General features: G+C 37.3%; 4 protein-coding genes across 4 annotated transcripts; 1 reads left to right on the top strand and 3 right to left on the bottom strand.

The window, feature by feature from the left end:
- Nucleotides 1-4,853: 4,853 nt before the first annotated feature.
- LOC114722782 (protein trichome birefringence-like 38) lies at nucleotides 4,854-8,227 on the top strand. Its single transcript, XM_028908876.1, has 5 exons — nucleotides 4,854-5,193; nucleotides 5,401-5,572; nucleotides 6,867-7,042; nucleotides 7,247-7,405; nucleotides 7,514-8,227. The coding sequence occupies exons 1-5, from the start codon at nucleotides 4,889-4,891 to the stop codon at nucleotides 7,803-7,805; spliced, it is 1,104 nt and encodes a 367-aa protein (XP_028764709.1). The 5' UTR covers nucleotides 4,854-4,888; the 3' UTR covers nucleotides 7,806-8,227.
- A 232-nt stretch (nucleotides 8,228-8,459) lies between these two features.
- Nucleotides 8,460-10,168, bottom strand: LOC114722784 (uncharacterized). The gene is made up of 6 exons (XM_028908878.1): nucleotides 10,083-10,168; nucleotides 9,898-10,005; nucleotides 9,738-9,814; nucleotides 9,418-9,529; nucleotides 8,815-8,966; nucleotides 8,460-8,594 (listed from the first exon to the last, which is right to left on the bottom strand). Exons 2-5 carry the CDS (start codon nucleotides 9,978-9,980, stop codon nucleotides 8,849-8,851), a joined length of 390 nt encoding a protein of 129 aa, XP_028764711.1. The 5' UTR covers nucleotides 9,981-10,005; nucleotides 10,083-10,168; the 3' UTR covers nucleotides 8,460-8,594; nucleotides 8,815-8,848.
- Nucleotides 10,169-11,575: 1,407 nt separating this feature from the next.
- On the bottom strand, nucleotides 11,576-13,530 carry LOC114722783 (uncharacterized). Its single transcript, XM_028908877.1, has 5 exons — nucleotides 13,246-13,530; nucleotides 13,075-13,151; nucleotides 12,578-12,689; nucleotides 11,932-12,099; nucleotides 11,576-11,827 (listed from the first exon to the last, which is right to left on the bottom strand). Exons 1-4 carry the CDS (start codon nucleotides 13,524-13,526, stop codon nucleotides 11,970-11,972), a joined length of 600 nt encoding a protein of 199 aa, XP_028764710.1. The 5' UTR covers nucleotides 13,527-13,530; the 3' UTR covers nucleotides 11,576-11,827; nucleotides 11,932-11,969.
- A 661-nt stretch (nucleotides 13,531-14,191) lies between these two features.
- LOC114722772 (protein CHUP1, chloroplastic) lies at nucleotides 14,192-17,688 on the bottom strand. The gene is made up of 6 exons (XM_028908866.1): nucleotides 16,224-17,688; nucleotides 15,741-15,872; nucleotides 15,465-15,646; nucleotides 15,217-15,328; nucleotides 14,596-14,730; nucleotides 14,192-14,465 (listed from the first exon to the last, which is right to left on the bottom strand). The coding sequence occupies exons 1-6, from the start codon at nucleotides 17,490-17,492 to the stop codon at nucleotides 14,340-14,342; spliced, it is 1,956 nt and encodes a 651-aa protein (XP_028764699.1). The 5' UTR covers nucleotides 17,493-17,688; the 3' UTR covers nucleotides 14,192-14,339.

The raw sequence follows: 17,688 nt of genomic DNA, 5'->3' as shown, positions 1-17,688 counted from the left end.
TTTCTTCTTGCTGTCCATATTTGTGGGAACCTCTATCCAGCCTCAGTAAAATGCAAAAAGTGAAGACCGGCGATCACTGAAATGTCCTCTGAATTTAGAGATACAAGAAAGGAATTCACCCACTTTTGGAGGCTTCTTATACGGGACTGAGTTACGGTTTTGTATTGACTTGGAGGTGCTGGATAAGATTCCAGTTGGTCTTGAATTCGTATTACGGTTGAATACTGTAAGCGCTTGACCTGAGTTGTAGAATTTTTCCTTTCACCAATATTTGCTTGAATATAATTATTAGTTATAAACAAGTGTCGCTTCCTCTTTATTGCAAAGATTTCTAAATTAAATTTCAGCTAATCTTGTGAATACATCACACTTTTGAATCTTTCATTATCAAGGCATGTTTTTGCACCAGAAATCGTTGTTTGTGGAATCTCAAGAGTAATGCTTCGTCTCTTTACTGCTTGTATGTGACGCTGTAAGGCTTTAACTTTCCTTCGTAAAGCTGCTGTGTATGTGCTTGCTCTGTTCCCCAAAGGCTAGATTGTTTAAATCCATTCTCTCAGAATTTAGTCTCATTACTTTCTCGACGAGTCAACTAGATGTTGCAGTTGAATTATTTGCAGCAAACCCTGCATTGGTTTTTGTTTACCTTCATTCTATCATTAACTTTTATCCATCAACGCCTCATGCTACTTTTGTGACACTCCTTGTAGCTATTTGGTATAAGGCCTTAATAAAAATTAACAGCAACTGTCCTCATAATTTTTACTCTTGCAAAAGCTAGAATTTCTCTTCCCGTGCAGGGACGCTCATTTTGGAAAAATAGAAAACAAAACGTAAAATAATATCAAGTTACTCTACTTATATATAAACTATTAATATTTGGCTTCGTTTGTTTGGTCTGAGCTTAGTTTAAAGTTGAACTGATTGAATTTATCAAGAAGCACCTTCATGGAGTGCTGCTATAGCCCACCTCTACATCTTCGCTCACCACTGCTGGCCCCTCATGTGAGGATGGCGTGCCTACTTAAATTTGCCATCATGAAAACTCATGTGTATTAAACTTTAAATCAATGCCTTGATTGATCATTCCGAGTTTGGGCGTGAGGGCCCTCAATTGCAAGTGTTGCAGAACTCAAAAAGATGGGTGGGTTCTATTTAACAGCCATGTGATGGGGAGTAATAAGTAGATGAAGAAGAAATAACAAGCCAATAGTTTAATGAGACCCAGTGGGTCCGATAGGCTTTGTGCTTAGTGGCTTTGGCGAGTCGAGCTCAACTTAATTTTGGGTTTGGTGGATGCCTCTTCTTATATTCTCAAGTGACTTTAGTGGACACAGGATACACACACACAGCAAGTGGACAATGGCTAGCCTTGCAGCTCTAAGTGGTGGAGCCCATTTGTTATACAATATCCTTCATATAAAAATTACTCCTCCGGTTTTAATTATAAGACCCAATTGACTTATTTGAGGAGATTAAGGAAGTAAGTTAAGTTGGTTATTTATAATAAATAAGTGTTGTCATTCCTAAAATATCCTTGCTAATTAATTATATTCGCTAAAACTATCATTATTAGAAGGATTATCTTGGAAAAAAATACATAAATATAAGAGACAAAATGGATTGGGGTCTTATAATTAGGACAAATAAAAAGTCAAATGAGGTCTTATAATAAGGACCGGGGAGTAGTTATTTTGTGTGCGTTGCCATGTTTGAACTCCTGGCTTAAGAGGTGAAAACAAAACACTTTTATTCTGTTAATAATATAAGAATTAATTAGGAGTTGAATTTGATTTTAAATATAAGACTTTGATTCATATTATCTCTCATTTATAATTTTTTTCTCAATTAATTCAGTTAACTTATAAACTGATATGTAAGCTGATGTCATACAAAAGTAAATTAAAGAAATTAAGTTATATTTATTATAACTAACTAATTTATACTACTTTAATTTATCCAAATTGATTAAATAACTCTTATATTGATAATTTAATTAGTAGTAATAATGATAATAAGTAAATGAGGTCTTCCGAATTTGTTGCAATCAAACCTGGCTTTACCATTTAAAGAGCATCTAAAAACGTATTTACAAATTATCATTTTGACAGTCCCTCACATTATTTGAGGGTTTTAACCCAGAACTTGTAAAAGATGTAAACCCATGCCCTATAAGATATGCGCCTTTTGTTCTGATCCAGATCTCAAGTTTTTATATGACACTGATTATACATCAATTTATAAGTTAGATAAATTATTTAAAAATAATAATAAAATATGAGAGATAAAATGAATTGAGATTTAATATTTAAATTAAAATAAATTCCCAAAGTGATGAGATGAATGATAATTTTGAGAGAGAGAAGAGAAACTTCGTGGCAACAAGAGAGGCCAATAATATAAGAGGAAATCCAAAGCACTGCGATATATGATGCTTCAAATCAGTGAGCGGTGCCATGCACAGATAATTGTCTCTCAGAGATAAGAAATAATTCATATTCTGATAACAACTCATGCATGCCGGTGAACTGAAGCCAGTAGAAAAGTGCAGTTCCTTTCATTTTTCATTTTCTTAGAGAGAGAGCTGTCATATGTGAACATATCAAGCTAAGTTGCATGAATTATGAGTTCTCTTCTTCTTCTTCTTATTATTATTATTATATATATACACACACATATCAACTTGGTGGCGACGCTGCTTGCGGGGGAAAAACAATAGCGGTGAGGAGAGTTAGATTTGTTATAAATTTTACTTAAAGCCCTGTTCTTATTTTGCCCTTAAAATATTAGTTTCTTTTGAGCAATTTTTTCCTTAAAAGATTTAACCTCATCGTTAACTTCTCAAAAAGTGTGAAGCCAACATGCATTAAGCACGCGAAATATTTTTCTATATTTTTTAAGACGCTTGATGTATCTAAAAAAATATTTTAAGATACTAAATGAACTAATACTTCAGGATGCTGGGTAAATGATAGAATATTCTAAGGTGTTGGTTGCACATCAGAAAAATATTTTATAGTATTGAATTAACCTTAAGTCATGATCGAATAAACTCATGTAACAATATACGTGCGTAGTTGCTTGAAATGTCACATGATAAATATAGGCAGAAGTAGACTGAGGTTCAAAAGGTGACAGAACTTGACCTAAATATAAAACTTTAAAACCCTTACACCATCAGATCCATCCAATCTGTTTGCATGCACAGATTAGTGGTAATTTATTTGTCGTATAATATTAATGGAGGCAATTTGGTAGATAAGTGTAATACTCCTCCGGTCCTAAGACCCAATTGACTTATTTGAGGAGATTAAGGAAATAAGTTAAATTGGTTATTTATAATAAATAAGTGTTGTCATTCCTAAAATATCCTTGCTAATTAAGTATATTGGCTAAAACTATCATTATTAGAAGGATTATCTTGGAAAAAAATGCATAAATATAAGAGACAAAATGGATTGGGTCTTATAATTAGGACCAAATAAAAAGTCAAATTGGGTCTTATAATAAGGACCGGAGGAGTAATACCTTAGGCAGAGGAGTATAAATAATTCAGAGTTTGACTTGCAGACACGGGGAGCCTCAATCATGCATATGAGACATATCACACACAACAATTTCACCCCGTGACTTGGAAGCCAGCGGAAAGCCAGCAAACTCATGGTCTTTATTTTTGCAGGGAAGTGAAAAAAGTCATGGGAGAATAAACAATTAAGTCCCTAGGTGAATTTAATAATAATAGTTAGGTTTGCGGTAATTTTAAAAAATATTTTATGAATTCAGATTTAAATACTCGTAAATTTAGGATTCTCAGTTGTTACTCCCTTCTATCGTTATATTTTTTTATATATAATTAAATTTACTTAAAAGCATTGGGTATTTAATTTTTTTAGAGCAAATTTACTTCAAAAATTTGAAGTCGTAGCAATATTGCCCTATATCATTAAAGATATTGGTCAATGTTACTATTGTGATAATCAACATTAGTTTTCTAATAGTAAAAGGTAATGTTGCTGTAATTTTAAACTTTCGAGATAAATTTGTTTCCAAAAAAACTACTAAATATCCAAAACTCCTTAATGAAAACTGACTGAGCAAATTTGCATCTTAATCTTTTTTTAAATGACTCTAATCATACACTTTGAAAATAAGTTACATTTTTTTTTACATATTTATTATCTTTAACAAATTTTAATCAATTTTTTTATATACACGCAATTCAATTATTCATATCTTATATAGAAAAAAATTTAAAGGGAATCATTAAGTTTCAACTACAATAATTCGTGTGTGCAACTGTTTAAATTATACTTGCAACTGATTTTTTTTCTTTTGAAGATCTAATTGTGTTTTTTTTTTTTTACAAAGAAAATCTAATTGTCATTAAATTAACCTTTTAAAACTTTAAACTTCCGTCCCCCAAAACTCAAACCGCCCGGCCCTGCCTCACTTTCGACTGAGCTCGTGTTACTCCGGACCGAACTGAACAGGACATAACAAGATGGTAAAGTTCTTCCCCAAAATATTTAACACGGCTATATTCTCAAAACTCGAACTATGCTAAACCTCAATTATCATTTTTCAATTCCCTTACATTGCTGTAACATTGACTTTCCCAATAAAACAAGCCGTTCATTGTTAACCCCACAGGTTAATACTACGTATGGCGCTTGCGAATGCATCCAAGGAAGCAAGAGCCAAGACGCCCTATAACTTATGTCAGAAAATAAAAATCAGCGTCCTCTAGTACCCACCATGTGAACCCACCACTATGCAGTACAACTTGTCCTGCATTTCCTGCCTCCTGCATCTATAAATGACCCATAAGCGTACAAGCTGTTATTCACAGGCCATTTAATCTGTTTGTTTCTGCGACCCAAGTTTCCCAATGGGTTTCATTTTCAGGGTTCATTCTCTGTTTCTGCTCTCTCTTTTCTTACAAGCTCTGCTTGTGACTCTTCACCAAGCAAGAGCAGCAAAGTTTTTCAATGCGAGTAGCTCATTGAGGGGGAGAAAGCAAGCAAGTGGGTGTAACTTGTTCATAGGAAGCTGGGTGACTGACCCTTCATATCCGTTCTATGACTCTTCAAGCTGTCCCTTCATAGATGCTGAGTTTGATTGCCAAAAGTACGGGAGACCTGACAATCAGTATCTCAAATATTCCTGGAAGCCTGATTCGTGTGCCATGCCCAGGTACACTACCCATTAATGGCTCAAAATTTTCTAACATTCTTTTCTTTGTTCCCAGATTACATGTTTGAGATGTAGTTTGTCAAGCTAAAAGTTGCCTCTAAACAGAATGGTTTTGAAACTGTTTGATAAAATGGTTAATGCTATTAACTCTTGAAAACTGGCTCTGAAGGTGGCTTTTAATGAATCTGCATTCTTTAATGGTGTCAGGTTCGACGGGAAGGATCTCCTGAACAGGTGGAGCGGGAAGAAGATAATGTTTATTGGTGACTCCCTCAGTCTGAACATGTGGGAATCAATGGCCTGTATGATTCACGCGTCGGTGCCCAATACCAAGACCACCTTTTTGAGGAAAGAATCACTATCTACTGTGATCTTCCAGGTTTGCTAATTTTGTTTCCACTCTCCTTCCCTCGGTTGCTTTGTCAGCATTACTGCACAAGTGTTACTGTTCAGTGTGCTTTCAGAGTTCCACGCCTGTCTTTCCATCTTTCTTCTTTTTACGTTTCTCTCTCTCTCTCTCTCTCTCTCTCTCTGCCTTTTCTCATTTGTGGTTCTTGCTCTTATTGGTGCTTTCCAGTTCCCATTGTTCATTCACTTTCCTCCTACCGCATTCATTAAAACTGATAGATAGAAAAATTTAAGAGTTTCATTAGAAGCAATTGACGCGGCAGGAGCACTTGATTGGCGATGGAGTAAATTACAATAAAAGCAGACCTTTAGCTTTCTAAATAATAGAGCTTTGAATAGGATCAGAATCCTCTTGCTGGGCCAGGGGCAATCAAAAGAGGAACAATGAATATACTAAAGCATCCACCTAAAAGAGGGAAGAAACAGGAAAGACCTCCTACCAATTTGATTTGCTTGTAAGGAACGAAGTCCTAAAACCAAATTATTAAAGAGGAATCAGTTTAATGTTGACTTGTATAACTGTGTGCTTTTAGATCTTGAAGACATAGTGTGTTATTAATGCCACTTGACAGGCTGTGAGGCAAACTTGCCAACCTATGATTATTAGTTGGCGGCTCTCTGCAATTATTTGCTTCCTTCCGTTTAACTCTAATCTAATGAACCAAGAACGTGACTCTGTACTCTGCAGTCCATAGTTTATAAGTGTTAGTATCTTTTCTAGCATTTGAAGCCGCAATATGCATTATTATTTTACAAACCCAGATAAGATTTACATATACCTAAATAAATCATTTGAAGATTCCAAATTAGTCATGCTATGACAACAAGCCTTCCTGCGACTTCCATTCAGACAGTCATTCACGAGATTTCACCCAAAATGCCCAAATTTATAGTAGTTTAATTGATCTTACCTTTTGCCAATTAATTTGAGCTTTTTTCTTTGAATGAAACCATGGAATTCAACATTACCGGCCGCTGATAAAAAGTTGAAAAAGAATGGTGGGAGGGACCATGTTTTTTGTTTAAAATAGTGGCCATGACAGAGCGTGTTTGGTAGGTTGATTACTACTATTTTCCACGTGAGCTGCTTGTTTGTTTTTACAAGTACACCGTTTATCCTTTTTGAAGAATCAATTCGCTGAATCCGAGTAGTTTTTGCATTCATTGCCCCCCGCTTGTTTTTTGCCTTTGCCTTAAATATTATAGTTAATCTCAAACATCCAAAAAGGACGGTGGAGATTATGGTAGTCGGTGAACTTGTGCAGGACTATGGAGTAACTTTACACCTATACCGCACACCATATTTGGTGGACATAGTTCGAGAAAACGTGGGCCGAGTGCTTGACTTGAACTCCATAGAAGCTGGAAACGCATGGAAAGACATGGACATGTTGATCTTCAACTCCTGGCATTGGTGGACCCACAAAGGACAATCTCAAGGGTATGTTCAAGCTTCTAAATGTGAATTCCATCCAAGAATGGCCTAATGGACTGAATCTAAGCAAGAAAAATTCATCATTAGTACATGGGCTTTTCTGGTTATGCTGCTTTATCAAGTTTAATCTTTTTGTATCAGCTCATTCATTCGAAGTCTTCTATGTTTCTTAGTGAAATCTGATGGTTTGTTGATGTTTGGTACATCCAGATGGGATTACATAAGAGACGGTCCCAGACTGGTACAGGATATGAATCGTTTAGAAGCATTTAATAGGGGACTAACTACTTGGGCTAATTGGGTTGATCGTAATGTTGATCCCACCAAGACCAAAGTCTTCTTTCAGGGCATTTCTCCTACGCATTATCAGTAAGTAAATCTCATGCATATGAAAAAGGTCAAATCTCCCTTTTTAGATTTTTAGTTTGCTTATATTCAGATGGGAACTTCTGAGACTTTCCTCGTGATTCACTACAGAGGCAAAGAGTGGAATCAACCAGCAAGGAGCTGTAGTGGAGAACTAGAACCATTATCTGGTTCATCCTACCCTGCAGGTCTGCCTCCTTCAGCTTCTGTAGTGAACAATGTGTTGAAGAAGATGAAATATCCTGTTTATCTACTTGACATAACACTCCTCTCACAACTTAGAAAAGATGCCCACCCTTCTCTCTATAGTGGGGACCACGCAGGCAATGACTGTAGCCATTGGTGTCTACCTGGTCTACCTGATACCTGGAATCAGCTCCTCTACGCAGCTCTCAGTATGTGAGATCCATCACCAATTTGATTCTTCCTTCATAATCTCTAGGTTTCTATGTGTGTTCACTTGCTCAGTGATTTCGTGAAAGATAGAGAAGCTTCCTCATTAGTTGGTGGGTAGATAAGAGGTGAGATACATTTTACAATTATAGGCTTCTTGAACCACAAAAATTGATGGTTCAAAAGGGGAGAAAAAAAAGAAAGGAAAACAAGCAAAAATAAGCCTGTCATGGAGATCAAGCTGCTCTCCCAAGGGAATAAACTAAACTAATCTTTACTGAATCACAAAATGATATTTAGTTTCATATTATTCGATGGCAGTTCATTTGAGTCCCGCGATTTGTAACAGCTAAGTGAAATATATGATATGAAATAATTTCAAAGATATTTGTAGTGTCCTGATATTGTGTATATTAATTTTGTTCATCCTAATTTCTTTTATTTGTTATACGATCATTTTCTTAATCCTGCTTTTGGTTTCTTCCCCGTAGTTTTCAATTGCGAACACAATTATTCATAACAATAAGTTTGGAATTAAGTCTTAATACTTTGATAACAATGCCGTGAGGAACTCAATTTTCTTTGTCCCCATCCTTCTTTAACAATGAAAATTTTATTTTAGCATAAAATATGGTGTACATGTGCAAGGATAATTGGAAGCCAGTTTGACCAGAATTAACAAAAGTACAAATTATATTAACTACAAAAACAACGAGGGAAAATCACCCAATTAAGTACAGAAACACTTGTCATAATTGCTTCACAAAGAACCAACAGACAGGACTGCCATAGAAGATTCCTCCAAGCAAGAAAAAGTAAAACGAGATTTAAACGCTGCATCTAACTCAGATACAGTCCTAAACCACCTTTTTAATGCTCTTGTATAGTTAAATATGGTTAAGTAATAACGGAACCTTTCTTTTTTATTTTGGTTGTTGAAATGACATATAATCTCCAACTACAAGACGAAACAATTACTAATAGATCATACAGATCAAACGGCCAAAAGCAACACATACCATTAAGATCACAGTTTCGAGGCAAGTAGAGCATCTAGTAGCCGACATACACAGCAGCGTTCACTATGTAACACTCATCGTTTTGGTCGGCCATTTCTTCAGTTGAGCAGACAAGTCCACCATTCACAACCTCAAAGCTCACAATTTTCCCACTGCAATGGTTTTTCAAAAGTAACGTTTTGTCTCGTGCTAATTACTCCTCCGGTCCTTAATATAAAACCATTTAACTAATTTAATTAAATTAAAAAAATTAAGTAAGTTAGTTAATTATAAGAAATGTGACACATTCTTCCTAAAATATCATAATTATCTTTGTTAATACCTCATCTTCCTCTTCTACTTGATTATGGTTGAAGGAGTATTCATAGGGATAATTTAGATAAAATTGATAAATATGAAAAATAGGTCTTATATTTAGGACCAAAACCAACTCAACAATTGGGTCCTATATTAAGGACCGGAAGAGTAGTAGTTACTACCATTTGAACAGTTACTAATCCTCACATACTGAATATTCTCTATATTTATATATATAATTGAGAATATACTAGTATTATTTTAAACATGACTACTCGAAAACCAATGGCTTGATAGTATACTCACTATGGAAACACAGTCTTGATTTTGTCCTGATCCAAGTGTCGTTGGAGAGGAAGAGGAACACCCAGTTTGACATGCAGTTTCATGTGGTCAGATGTGACACCAGGTATGCTACCTATTCCACATTCACCTAATTCTTAGAGCTGTTTCTACTTCCACAACCTCGTTTGAATCAGGATAATTATGAAAGTGATCATAGCAATAGAAAAAGACCCAGTTTCTTTTATACAAGTTCAGACAAAAAATGACTATTATTCTGTTCGTTCAACACACACCCAGAACAGAGTTTATGATGTGTTCATGTAAAAGAGGGTAAGAAGCACCTTTTCTGAAGGCTGGGATTGAATTGGACGCAATGGCATCTCGGCAAGCTCTCATGGCTGCAGCAGTTATGTCCTGCCTGTAATCTCAACGTTTATAAGTTAAAAAACTAATCTTTGAAAGGGAAAAGCTACGAAGGGGATTAAGAAAAGAAAATAATACCCGTGAAGATCGTATCCAACACCCATCTCTACAAACAGAAGCTTCATCTCTGGAATTGGGGCATCTCTTTGTGCTGCTTCCATCTTGAGCTGATACACTTTCGAGCTCCTTCAATCACACCACAAAATTCAGAGTCGTTTGGAGGCTCTCATTCTCAGCAATTCGTTTTGAACAAAAACCGAAACCTGCGTGTTTGCTCGCATGTGTGCCAAGTTAGCAGTTAAGTGACACGTTAGACTGATCTGGCAACAAACTGTGTGACCACGAATGTCCTTTTTTCTGGCGAGCCATGTCTTGCTCTTAGCGTAAGGATTAGATTTGGAACGGGAGATAGAGATCTGGGTTTCTGACAAATGGGTCTCGTCGTCTTTGTTCTGTTTATAAAAAGTTTAAAATTGATTTTATGCTCAAGGCAAACACAAATGCTTGGAAAATTCTTGTGCATTTGTAATGGTAGCAATGTGTGTGTCACCAGTGAAATTATAAGAATTTAATTTTTTTTTAGAATACTTTAATTATATTCATGTTTAAGTGAATAATGTACTAGATGTATGGTATACGTCGACGTGAAACTTGGATACAGATCAGGAGTATCCATTCATGAATGAAATTATGAAATTGTCCGATAATATTAACAAAACAAAACTACCAGAAGCTAACAGAACTACTTACATGTCTTACATTGCCTATCACATACTTTTCTAAAAAAGAAAAATCAGGATGGCAAGCTCAGCTTGAAAGTAAACATTGGAAGTCACTTCCACGATGTCCCTATCCTACTTATAAGCAAGCTGATGTTACAGCATCTTATTTGTTCTCATCAATTACTTCTTCGCACCAGTAATGGTAATGCCATGATTGCGCTCTCCTTCGGCAGGGATAGTCACACTTTCTTCATATTGGGCTATCAATTGCCTCATCTGGCGGCCTTGTGTAATGAGACCAGATGTATGACATCTCTTGTTTTATATTAGGCCCATTATCTATACCCACTTGCCTATGATCTTCAAATTTTTGTGTCTGTGCAGCCTTCTTCAACAGCATGTGCTCTTTGACCATTGCCTGTTATCTTGTCAGAAAATTGATCCCCTTACTCCCTCTCTCCATGGTAATCAATAAAAGAGTTGAGTGACTAATTTGAATAAATTAAAAAAAAATTTTAAGTTAATTATTTGTAATAAATAGATATCTAAAATACTTACTAGTATTATATTTAATGGAACCTTTAATATAGACAACTATTATAACGATTACTTTGAAAAAAAATAGATAATATAAAAAATAAAATAAATTGAAATATCATATTTAAGATCAAATTGAAAGTCAAACTAGCTCTTATATTAAAAACTGAAGATAGTACAAGAAGTTCTTTAGAAGAAAATTTGATCTAAAATATAAGAGGTTTACAGGGTAATTGATGATAATTTTTCACTTTCAACCCTTATTATCAAGAGGAGAGAGGGTTTTTAGTGCAAGAGACAGAGGAAATAATGAGGATAAAATGGGTAATTTTATCAATTTGAAACACATTTGATTTGTAAGAAAATTTAATTAACGTATTATGGTCTGGAAGGGTACTACAGTATGGACCCTTGCACTATTTTTCTCCTCCAGAAAACTTGCTTCCAACAGAAACGTAACATAAAAGAACATAAAAGAACTATGATTGGTACTGGAATAATCAAACTGGAAGAGTTCGAATTTCATCATAATAACATATATCCATTATCAAAAGAAGCACGTTCACATGCGATGGAGGAGCGAAACAATGATCTTAACATATGAACGAGAGCTTATTACACTAGACTGAAATCTCATTTTCCTGCCGAAGCAACCAGATACAGACACTGCTCTCTCTCACGGAGATTCTCTCAAAAGGTAATTTGGTGAAACCCGTTTGGTCCTCCATAAAGATCCTACTGCTGTTAGCCTGTCATATTATCAAAAAGGATGAGCAGACTAAAACTGCAATAGTGGATTTAGATATGATGGTGTTAAATGGAGGATCAGAATATGCACAATGCAGGAACTTACCTTACAAAGTTGTTCATTCAGAACTCAGAAGTCACAAGTCAATAGCCCACATACACAGCAGCATTCACAATGTAACAATCATCGTTCTTATCACCCATTTCTTCCACATGCACCCCACTTGAGCATATCAAACCTCCATCCACAACTTCAACATTCACAATTTTTCCACTGCATTTTTGTTTTGTTGGATATATATGGTGTTACTCGTTATATAGTAAACTACAAACAAGCACATATGAACTGAAAGATCCAAGAGTTATTAAGAAGATCCATCCCAAACAATTATGAATAGGCATTTGAGCATTGCAGGCATAGAATCTCCCTAAAAGGTCAGGCACGCTAGATTCATATCAGAATATACAGTATTCCCTTCAAGCAAAACTTTTTAAGACTAAGACTTAAAATTTTGTGCGGAATGTAAACAAAGAAGACCCCAAAAAAAAAAAAAAAGATAAAGTTTTTTGCTTAGAAATGTGAACGTTTAACCAGCCAGAAAAATGAAATAATAGATTCCATAACTCGAGTTTCAATGAAAATTGTCTCTATCTATAAAATTTGAAGATCTCTTACTCATAACAAAAGCATCATATCCAGATAGCCACTAGTGAAAGATCAAGCACTGTTATCCAGAAGTGTAAGTACTCACTAGGGAAATACAGATTTGACTTTCTCAATATCCAAAGATTGTTGGAGAGAATGAGGGACCCCTAACTTGATCTGTAGTTTCATCTGATCAAAGGTGACACCAGGAATAGAACCTAAATCATGCTCCACTAATTAGAATTGAAGAAAATATTGAAAAATCAAGGCCCAAAATAAGCTTCCTGAATTTTTAAACAACATTGATCAATCATCAGAAATTGTATTACAGTATTAGGGAAATATTGATGTAATAGCCAGAACAAATAATCCATTATTCAACCGTTTGGCTGTTCCTTCAGGGAACTACAATGAAAGATGGCACACAAAAAAAAAAAAAAAAAGAAACTCGATTTACAAAATCCTATGATGAATCTAAAGCAGAACAATTTTATGCAACTATTAACAATTCTCACATTCAAAAACACAGCTTCTTAAGTTCATTCGGAGACATCAGTATACTTTCGAAAATTAACATAGTAATCAACGAAAACTCAAACATGCCTCTTCGGAAAGCTGGGATTGAATTGGAAGAAATAGCATCCCTGCACGCTCTCATTGCTGCAGCTGTTACGTCCTGCCTGCATTAATGCGAAGTGATCAACCATTTCTATCTATCGGAAAGGGCAAGAAGAACAAGGAAAAGGAAGATAAAACGGAAATAGATTACAACACCCGTGTTGATCATAGCCGACGCCCATCTCCACGAATAGAAGCTTCATGGGTGGGGATGAACCACTGTTCGCAACAGAACCTTCAGCTTGTTCAGCTTCCATGGGCGCAGGTGTAGCTTGAGTTCGACCAGAAATTCGAAGACGTAGGAACTTGGACTGGTCTGAGAATGAAACAGATGGGCGGAAATGATGTAGAGAGCTGATTCTGCTGCAATGGTTGATGGGAAAACCACGATTGGGATAGGAAGGAACTTGCAGGTTTAGCGCTAGACACTCGATCATTGTTCTTGAGGATTGCCCAGCGTCAGCAGAATCAAGGCGGGCTTGGAAGTCGGGTTATGACTCATCACTTATCAGGGTCAAGCACTGACCCGACTTCTTTATTTATTTTCTTTTTCTCTTTTTAAATAATAAAAATAGACATTATCGGAGAGCTATTAATTTGTTAACCGGAAAGAATACCCAGGGTTTTGGGGGAGTAGGATCCGTCGGCCCAAAAAAGGACAAGTGGCAGTAGGATCCTTTCTATCAGTTTAATTTGGTCTCTAGAAACTCTCTTTCATGTATAGAAATTTGAAAAATAAATGCTTAAATAATATAATCTCCTATAAATTTTAATATGTATCAAGTGATTTTTCCTTTCCTCCGAATTTAATCCCTTATTTTTCTCATTTCACGTGTTGTCATCCAATCCAGTTATTTGATCCCTCATTCACGCATAAAATAATAAATAGGAAAATATAACTGCATGCCCCTTTAGCAATTTAGAAGCCCCTAATATATATTATCTTTTTACTTTTAGCCACATCTGAACGTGTTTATAAATTATTAAAAATTCTCATTGTTGATAATTTATAAATAACGACTTTACATAAATTTTGTAGGATATATATAGGTATAAATTTAATATTAGAGTAGTAACAGTCAGCGTATGGCTGGGCAAGTAATGAACGAATAGAAGAATGAGTAATATTATGAATAAGGTTTTTTGCAATAACAAGGGATAGGTGGGGGCTACAAGGGTGATTTACATATATCAAGGGAAGCAGAGTTTGCTCCGAAAGCAAGCATATTAGCATCATCAGACGATGTTGATCAGCAAGTAGCAGACCTGCACAAGTATTTATGTTGCTGGCTCTGGCTTTGTACATGGCACGACCTCGCCTTATCTCTTAATTCTTCGAACGCCCTCATCGTCTCCACATCGTATCCCCCAGCAAACTGTCAACCCAACACAACACACACTAACGTTATTCTGTCTCCACAAATATAATACCACTAATACCCAGGACCACCCATCGTCCCTTCTTCTTTTCTTTAACTTATATATATATATATATATATTATATACCTGATGTACACGAAATGCAAACCTAACTCCTTGCACGATCAGCTCTTCTTCCTCAGGACCACCACCGCCTGCTTCTAGCTCCGCAGATACCCTCTTCATGTACTTCATCGCCAGTTTTACTGATGCCAGCTTTATCTGCCCGCAAACACAACCCCAACATTATTTCCCACGTACTCCGCCATTATTACTTATACCAAACCACTTCCCTTGTTTAAGTTTCATCAATTCATACACGTGAACTAACGGTAAAAAAAAATTAGAGGCACTGGGTTCCTCCTTCAATTTCGCGCAAGACTAGTGCAAAAGGACGAAGAACTGAATTTAGGCTTCTTGGAATTCACAACATGTGCGCATGCAGGGCTGCACGGACAGACACACAGGAAAAAGTCCAACCTTTTACCCCGTCGTTTTGTTGCCAGCATACTAGTTATTTGGACTACTACTTGCTCGCATATGTTTTTAAATTCTTGTATGGAATATATACTATTACTGATGCTCGTGTGCGAATCCGACGAAGAACGTTAGATAATAATTCATGCGCATACCTTTTTTTCTTTATTCAATGAAATAGAACATTAAACATTGCAAAAATTAAGGGTCTATGAAGCATCGAGAAAATACCTGGCTCACGTATCCCGTGTCAAGCATCCAATCCACAGGTATATGAAAGACCTTGTATCTATGCGTTGCGGACTCTCTCATCCTTGAGATATTGTAAACCCCATGCTCTAACCTGCCAAACGCCATCAACATTTTAATTAATACGAAATCCTATTCACATTGAAAGATCCAAGTTGGCTCTAATTATTATATATAAAACAAAATTTAAAAAAAAAAAACAGAAAAACAGAATGAAAAGAAGATAATACTTCTCAAATAGAGACTGGATCTTCTTGAGAGCAGGACCACATGGTTGGCGAGGATCGTCGCGGAAGGAAGAAGCCTCGGATTCTAATTTCTTCAGATCACAATATCCGAACGCGGCCTCTCGCAGTGCATCTGCCTTGTGTTCTGGCCATTCGAAGTGTTTCAGCACAGCTCTTTCGTCCACCTGAATGAATCATCATTGCAGTTATCAATCTTCGTCACATTATCACGACAGACATAATTATTAATAATTAATCATTTAAAGTTGATTTAATTACCAAATAAGAGAGCTCTTCGTCAAGCCATTTAACAAATGACACAACGTCGTCGATGTTTGTGAAAGCAGCGCCCTCCACCTCCTTGATCAAGAACCTTATGAAATCACCTTGTGTTTCCACGTCTGTTTTGATCTGTAAGCAAGACACAGTTTAATCTTCGTTTTCCAGCAAACTCCATGTTTGACTAAACTCATCGAAATGTTTCTATGGTTTCAGTTTGACTTCATTAATTCTCAAAAGTTCGGAATGGTGTCTAAAAAGTAGTGCCATTAGCTTCAGGCATATTTATGGTCTTAGTGTGATCTTTTTGAATGCAGATTTCGAATCTCAAAATTGTCTCATCTACGACGATAACATGGGACAATTCGCATTCAAATTCAAATTAAAGGAGTAAAAGTGGGACTGCTGCTTGGTCAGTTGACGCTGACCCTGTGACAGGGCAGAGTTGTAATTATGCTAAAACTTGAATACTGTTTTACTTACCGCGTGTAAGTGAGCTGAACGGTTCTCGATCTCACCGATCATGTCTCGGGCATTCGCCGTCGTCGGAACCTCCGTCGCACCGGAGCCTGAGTCCCGCCGGGAATGTGAGTCCCTCCGCATTAACGAGTGGTAAAACTCGACCACCTCTGGTACTCTCCTCACCTTGGGTGGTCCTGGTTTGCTTCCCTTTGGCGGCGGCGGAGGAGGCGGCGGAACAGCCTTGGATGCCGCCGAGCGAGGAGGTGGTGGTGGTGGTGGTGGAACAGACTTGGATGCAGCCGCGTGACGAGGTGGTGGCGGTGGTGGAGGTTTCGGAACTGCTTGCTCTGTTTCACCATTTCCATCTGAAGCATCAGAGGTTGTGTCAGACGATGACGGCGGCGATGGAGGAGACGACGACGACGAGGGTCTTGGCGGTGGTTTTGGAACTCTGGGTGCACGGGATCTGACATTGATTATCGCCGACTCCGCAGACTCAGCCAGCTCTTCTGAGTTATTCCGAGAATGTCTGGGTTTCTCCATTTCTATTTCTACTACCTCTCTTTTCAAATTGACACTACTTTCAAGCTGCTTATGAGAATGAACATTGCTATCCTGGTTTGAGGAACTCTCTGCGCACTTAGCTCCTCTCTTCAAATTCTTGATTAGATTCGACTTCACAGAAACATCCACAAGCCCTTGAAACCTTTGAGAAGAAGAAAGATCATCGCTGTTTAATGCATTTCTTTTTTCTGCATGATCCGATACCCATTTTTCTAACTCTTCTATCTTATCCTCCAACGTTTTCATCTTCATCTCGCTTTCTCTTCTCTCTTCTTCAACCCGACGCTTCAACTCCCCTAACTCATTTACCAGACTCAAATTCTCAGCCTCCAATTCCTCCACTCGCCTGGCATTCCTCTCAATCTCTGTTTCCTTGGCACTAATCTCGTTCTCCAGAACAGGCAAAATGGCGACAGACTCCTTCAAGAGCTTATGCTCAATAAGTTCCGTCTTCAAGCGAGACTCCCTCTCGCGCAGCTCCTCCACGAGACGGAGGAGCTCCGTCACGTCAGGCGGACGGGGCTGGACTTGTGCCGAAGAGCGAGGGAAGTATGCGCCGAAAGAGCGAGAGAAAGCAGACTTGTGAGAACTCTTATTGCCGGAGCCGGTGGTTGACGACGAGGTATGTTGCTTGGCGGGAGGCGGCGGCGGCGGAGTTTCGGGTTTGGAAATGTGCGCGGGCGACTTCTGGAGGCCGATGGCCACCCTTACCTTGCCAGCTACCATTGATGTTGATCAGTGAGTTATCGGAGATAGTATTTTTGGGATACGTAGGAGTATAGTTTTAGGGTCCTCTGGTTTTCAATCTCATAGGGGTGAGACCTAACAAAGATGTCCTTGTCCTGTCCCTGTGTCTGTCAGCTAGCAATTAGAGATAGAGAGAGAGTCTGAAACTAGAGAGAGAAGGAAGAGGGTGGGGGAG

This window comes from Neltuma alba, unplaced genomic scaffold (genome assembly GCF_004799145.2).
Source record: "Neltuma alba isolate B1F8T4 unplaced genomic scaffold, ASM479914v2 tig00012115_pilon, whole genome shotgun sequence".
Taxonomy (NCBI): Eukaryota; Viridiplantae; Streptophyta; class Magnoliopsida; order Fabales; family Fabaceae; genus Neltuma; species Neltuma alba.
The sequence above is the reverse complement of the archived record's forward strand: the minus strand, read 5'-3'. Positions and strand labels throughout refer to the sequence as shown.

Coding starts and splice junctions, on each gene's coding strand:
- LOC114722782 (XM_028908876.1), top strand. CDS start 4,889: ATGGGTTTCATTTTCAGGGTTCATTCTCTGTTTCTGCTCTCTCTTTTC. Junction 5,194..5,400: donor GATTCGTGTGCCATGCCCAG/GTACACTACCCA, acceptor TAATGGTGTCAG/GTTCGACGGGAAGGATCTCC. Junction 5,573..6,866: donor TATCTACTGTGATCTTCCAG/GTTTGCTAATTT, acceptor GAACTTGTGCAG/GACTATGGAGTAACTTTACA.
- LOC114722784 (XM_028908878.1), bottom strand. CDS start 9,980: ATGGAAGCAGCACAAAGAGATGCCCCAATTCCAGAGATGAAGCTTCTG. Junction 9,815..9,897: donor GTTGGATACGATCTTCACGG/GTATTATTTTCT, acceptor TTGAGATTACAG/GCAGGACATAACTGCTGCAG. Junction 8,967..9,417: donor ATCAAGACTGTGTTTCCATA/GTGAGTATACTA, acceptor AAACCATTGCAG/TGGGAAAATTGTGAGCTTTG.
- LOC114722783 (XM_028908877.1), bottom strand. CDS start 13,526: ATGATCGAGTGTCTAGCGCTAAACCTGCAAGTTCCTTCCTATCCCAAT. Junction 13,152..13,245: donor GTCGGCTATGATCAACACGG/GTGTTGTAATCT, acceptor GCATTAATGCAG/GCAGGACGTAACAGCTGCAG. Junction 12,690..13,074: donor AATCCCAGCTTTCCGAAGAG/GCATGTTTGAGT, acceptor AGCATGATTTAG/GTTCTATTCCTGGTGTCACC.
- LOC114722772 (XM_028908866.1), bottom strand. CDS start 17,492: ATGGTAGCTGGCAAGGTAAGGGTGGCCATCGGCCTCCAGAAGTCGCCC. Junction 15,873..16,223: donor GTTCAGCTCACTTACACGCG/GTAAGTAAAACA, acceptor TCTTGCTTACAG/ATCAAAACAGACGTGGAAAC. Junction 14,466..14,595: donor TTGCATTTCGTGTACATCAG/GTATATAATATA, acceptor TTGGGTTGACAG/TTTGCTGGGGGATACGATGT.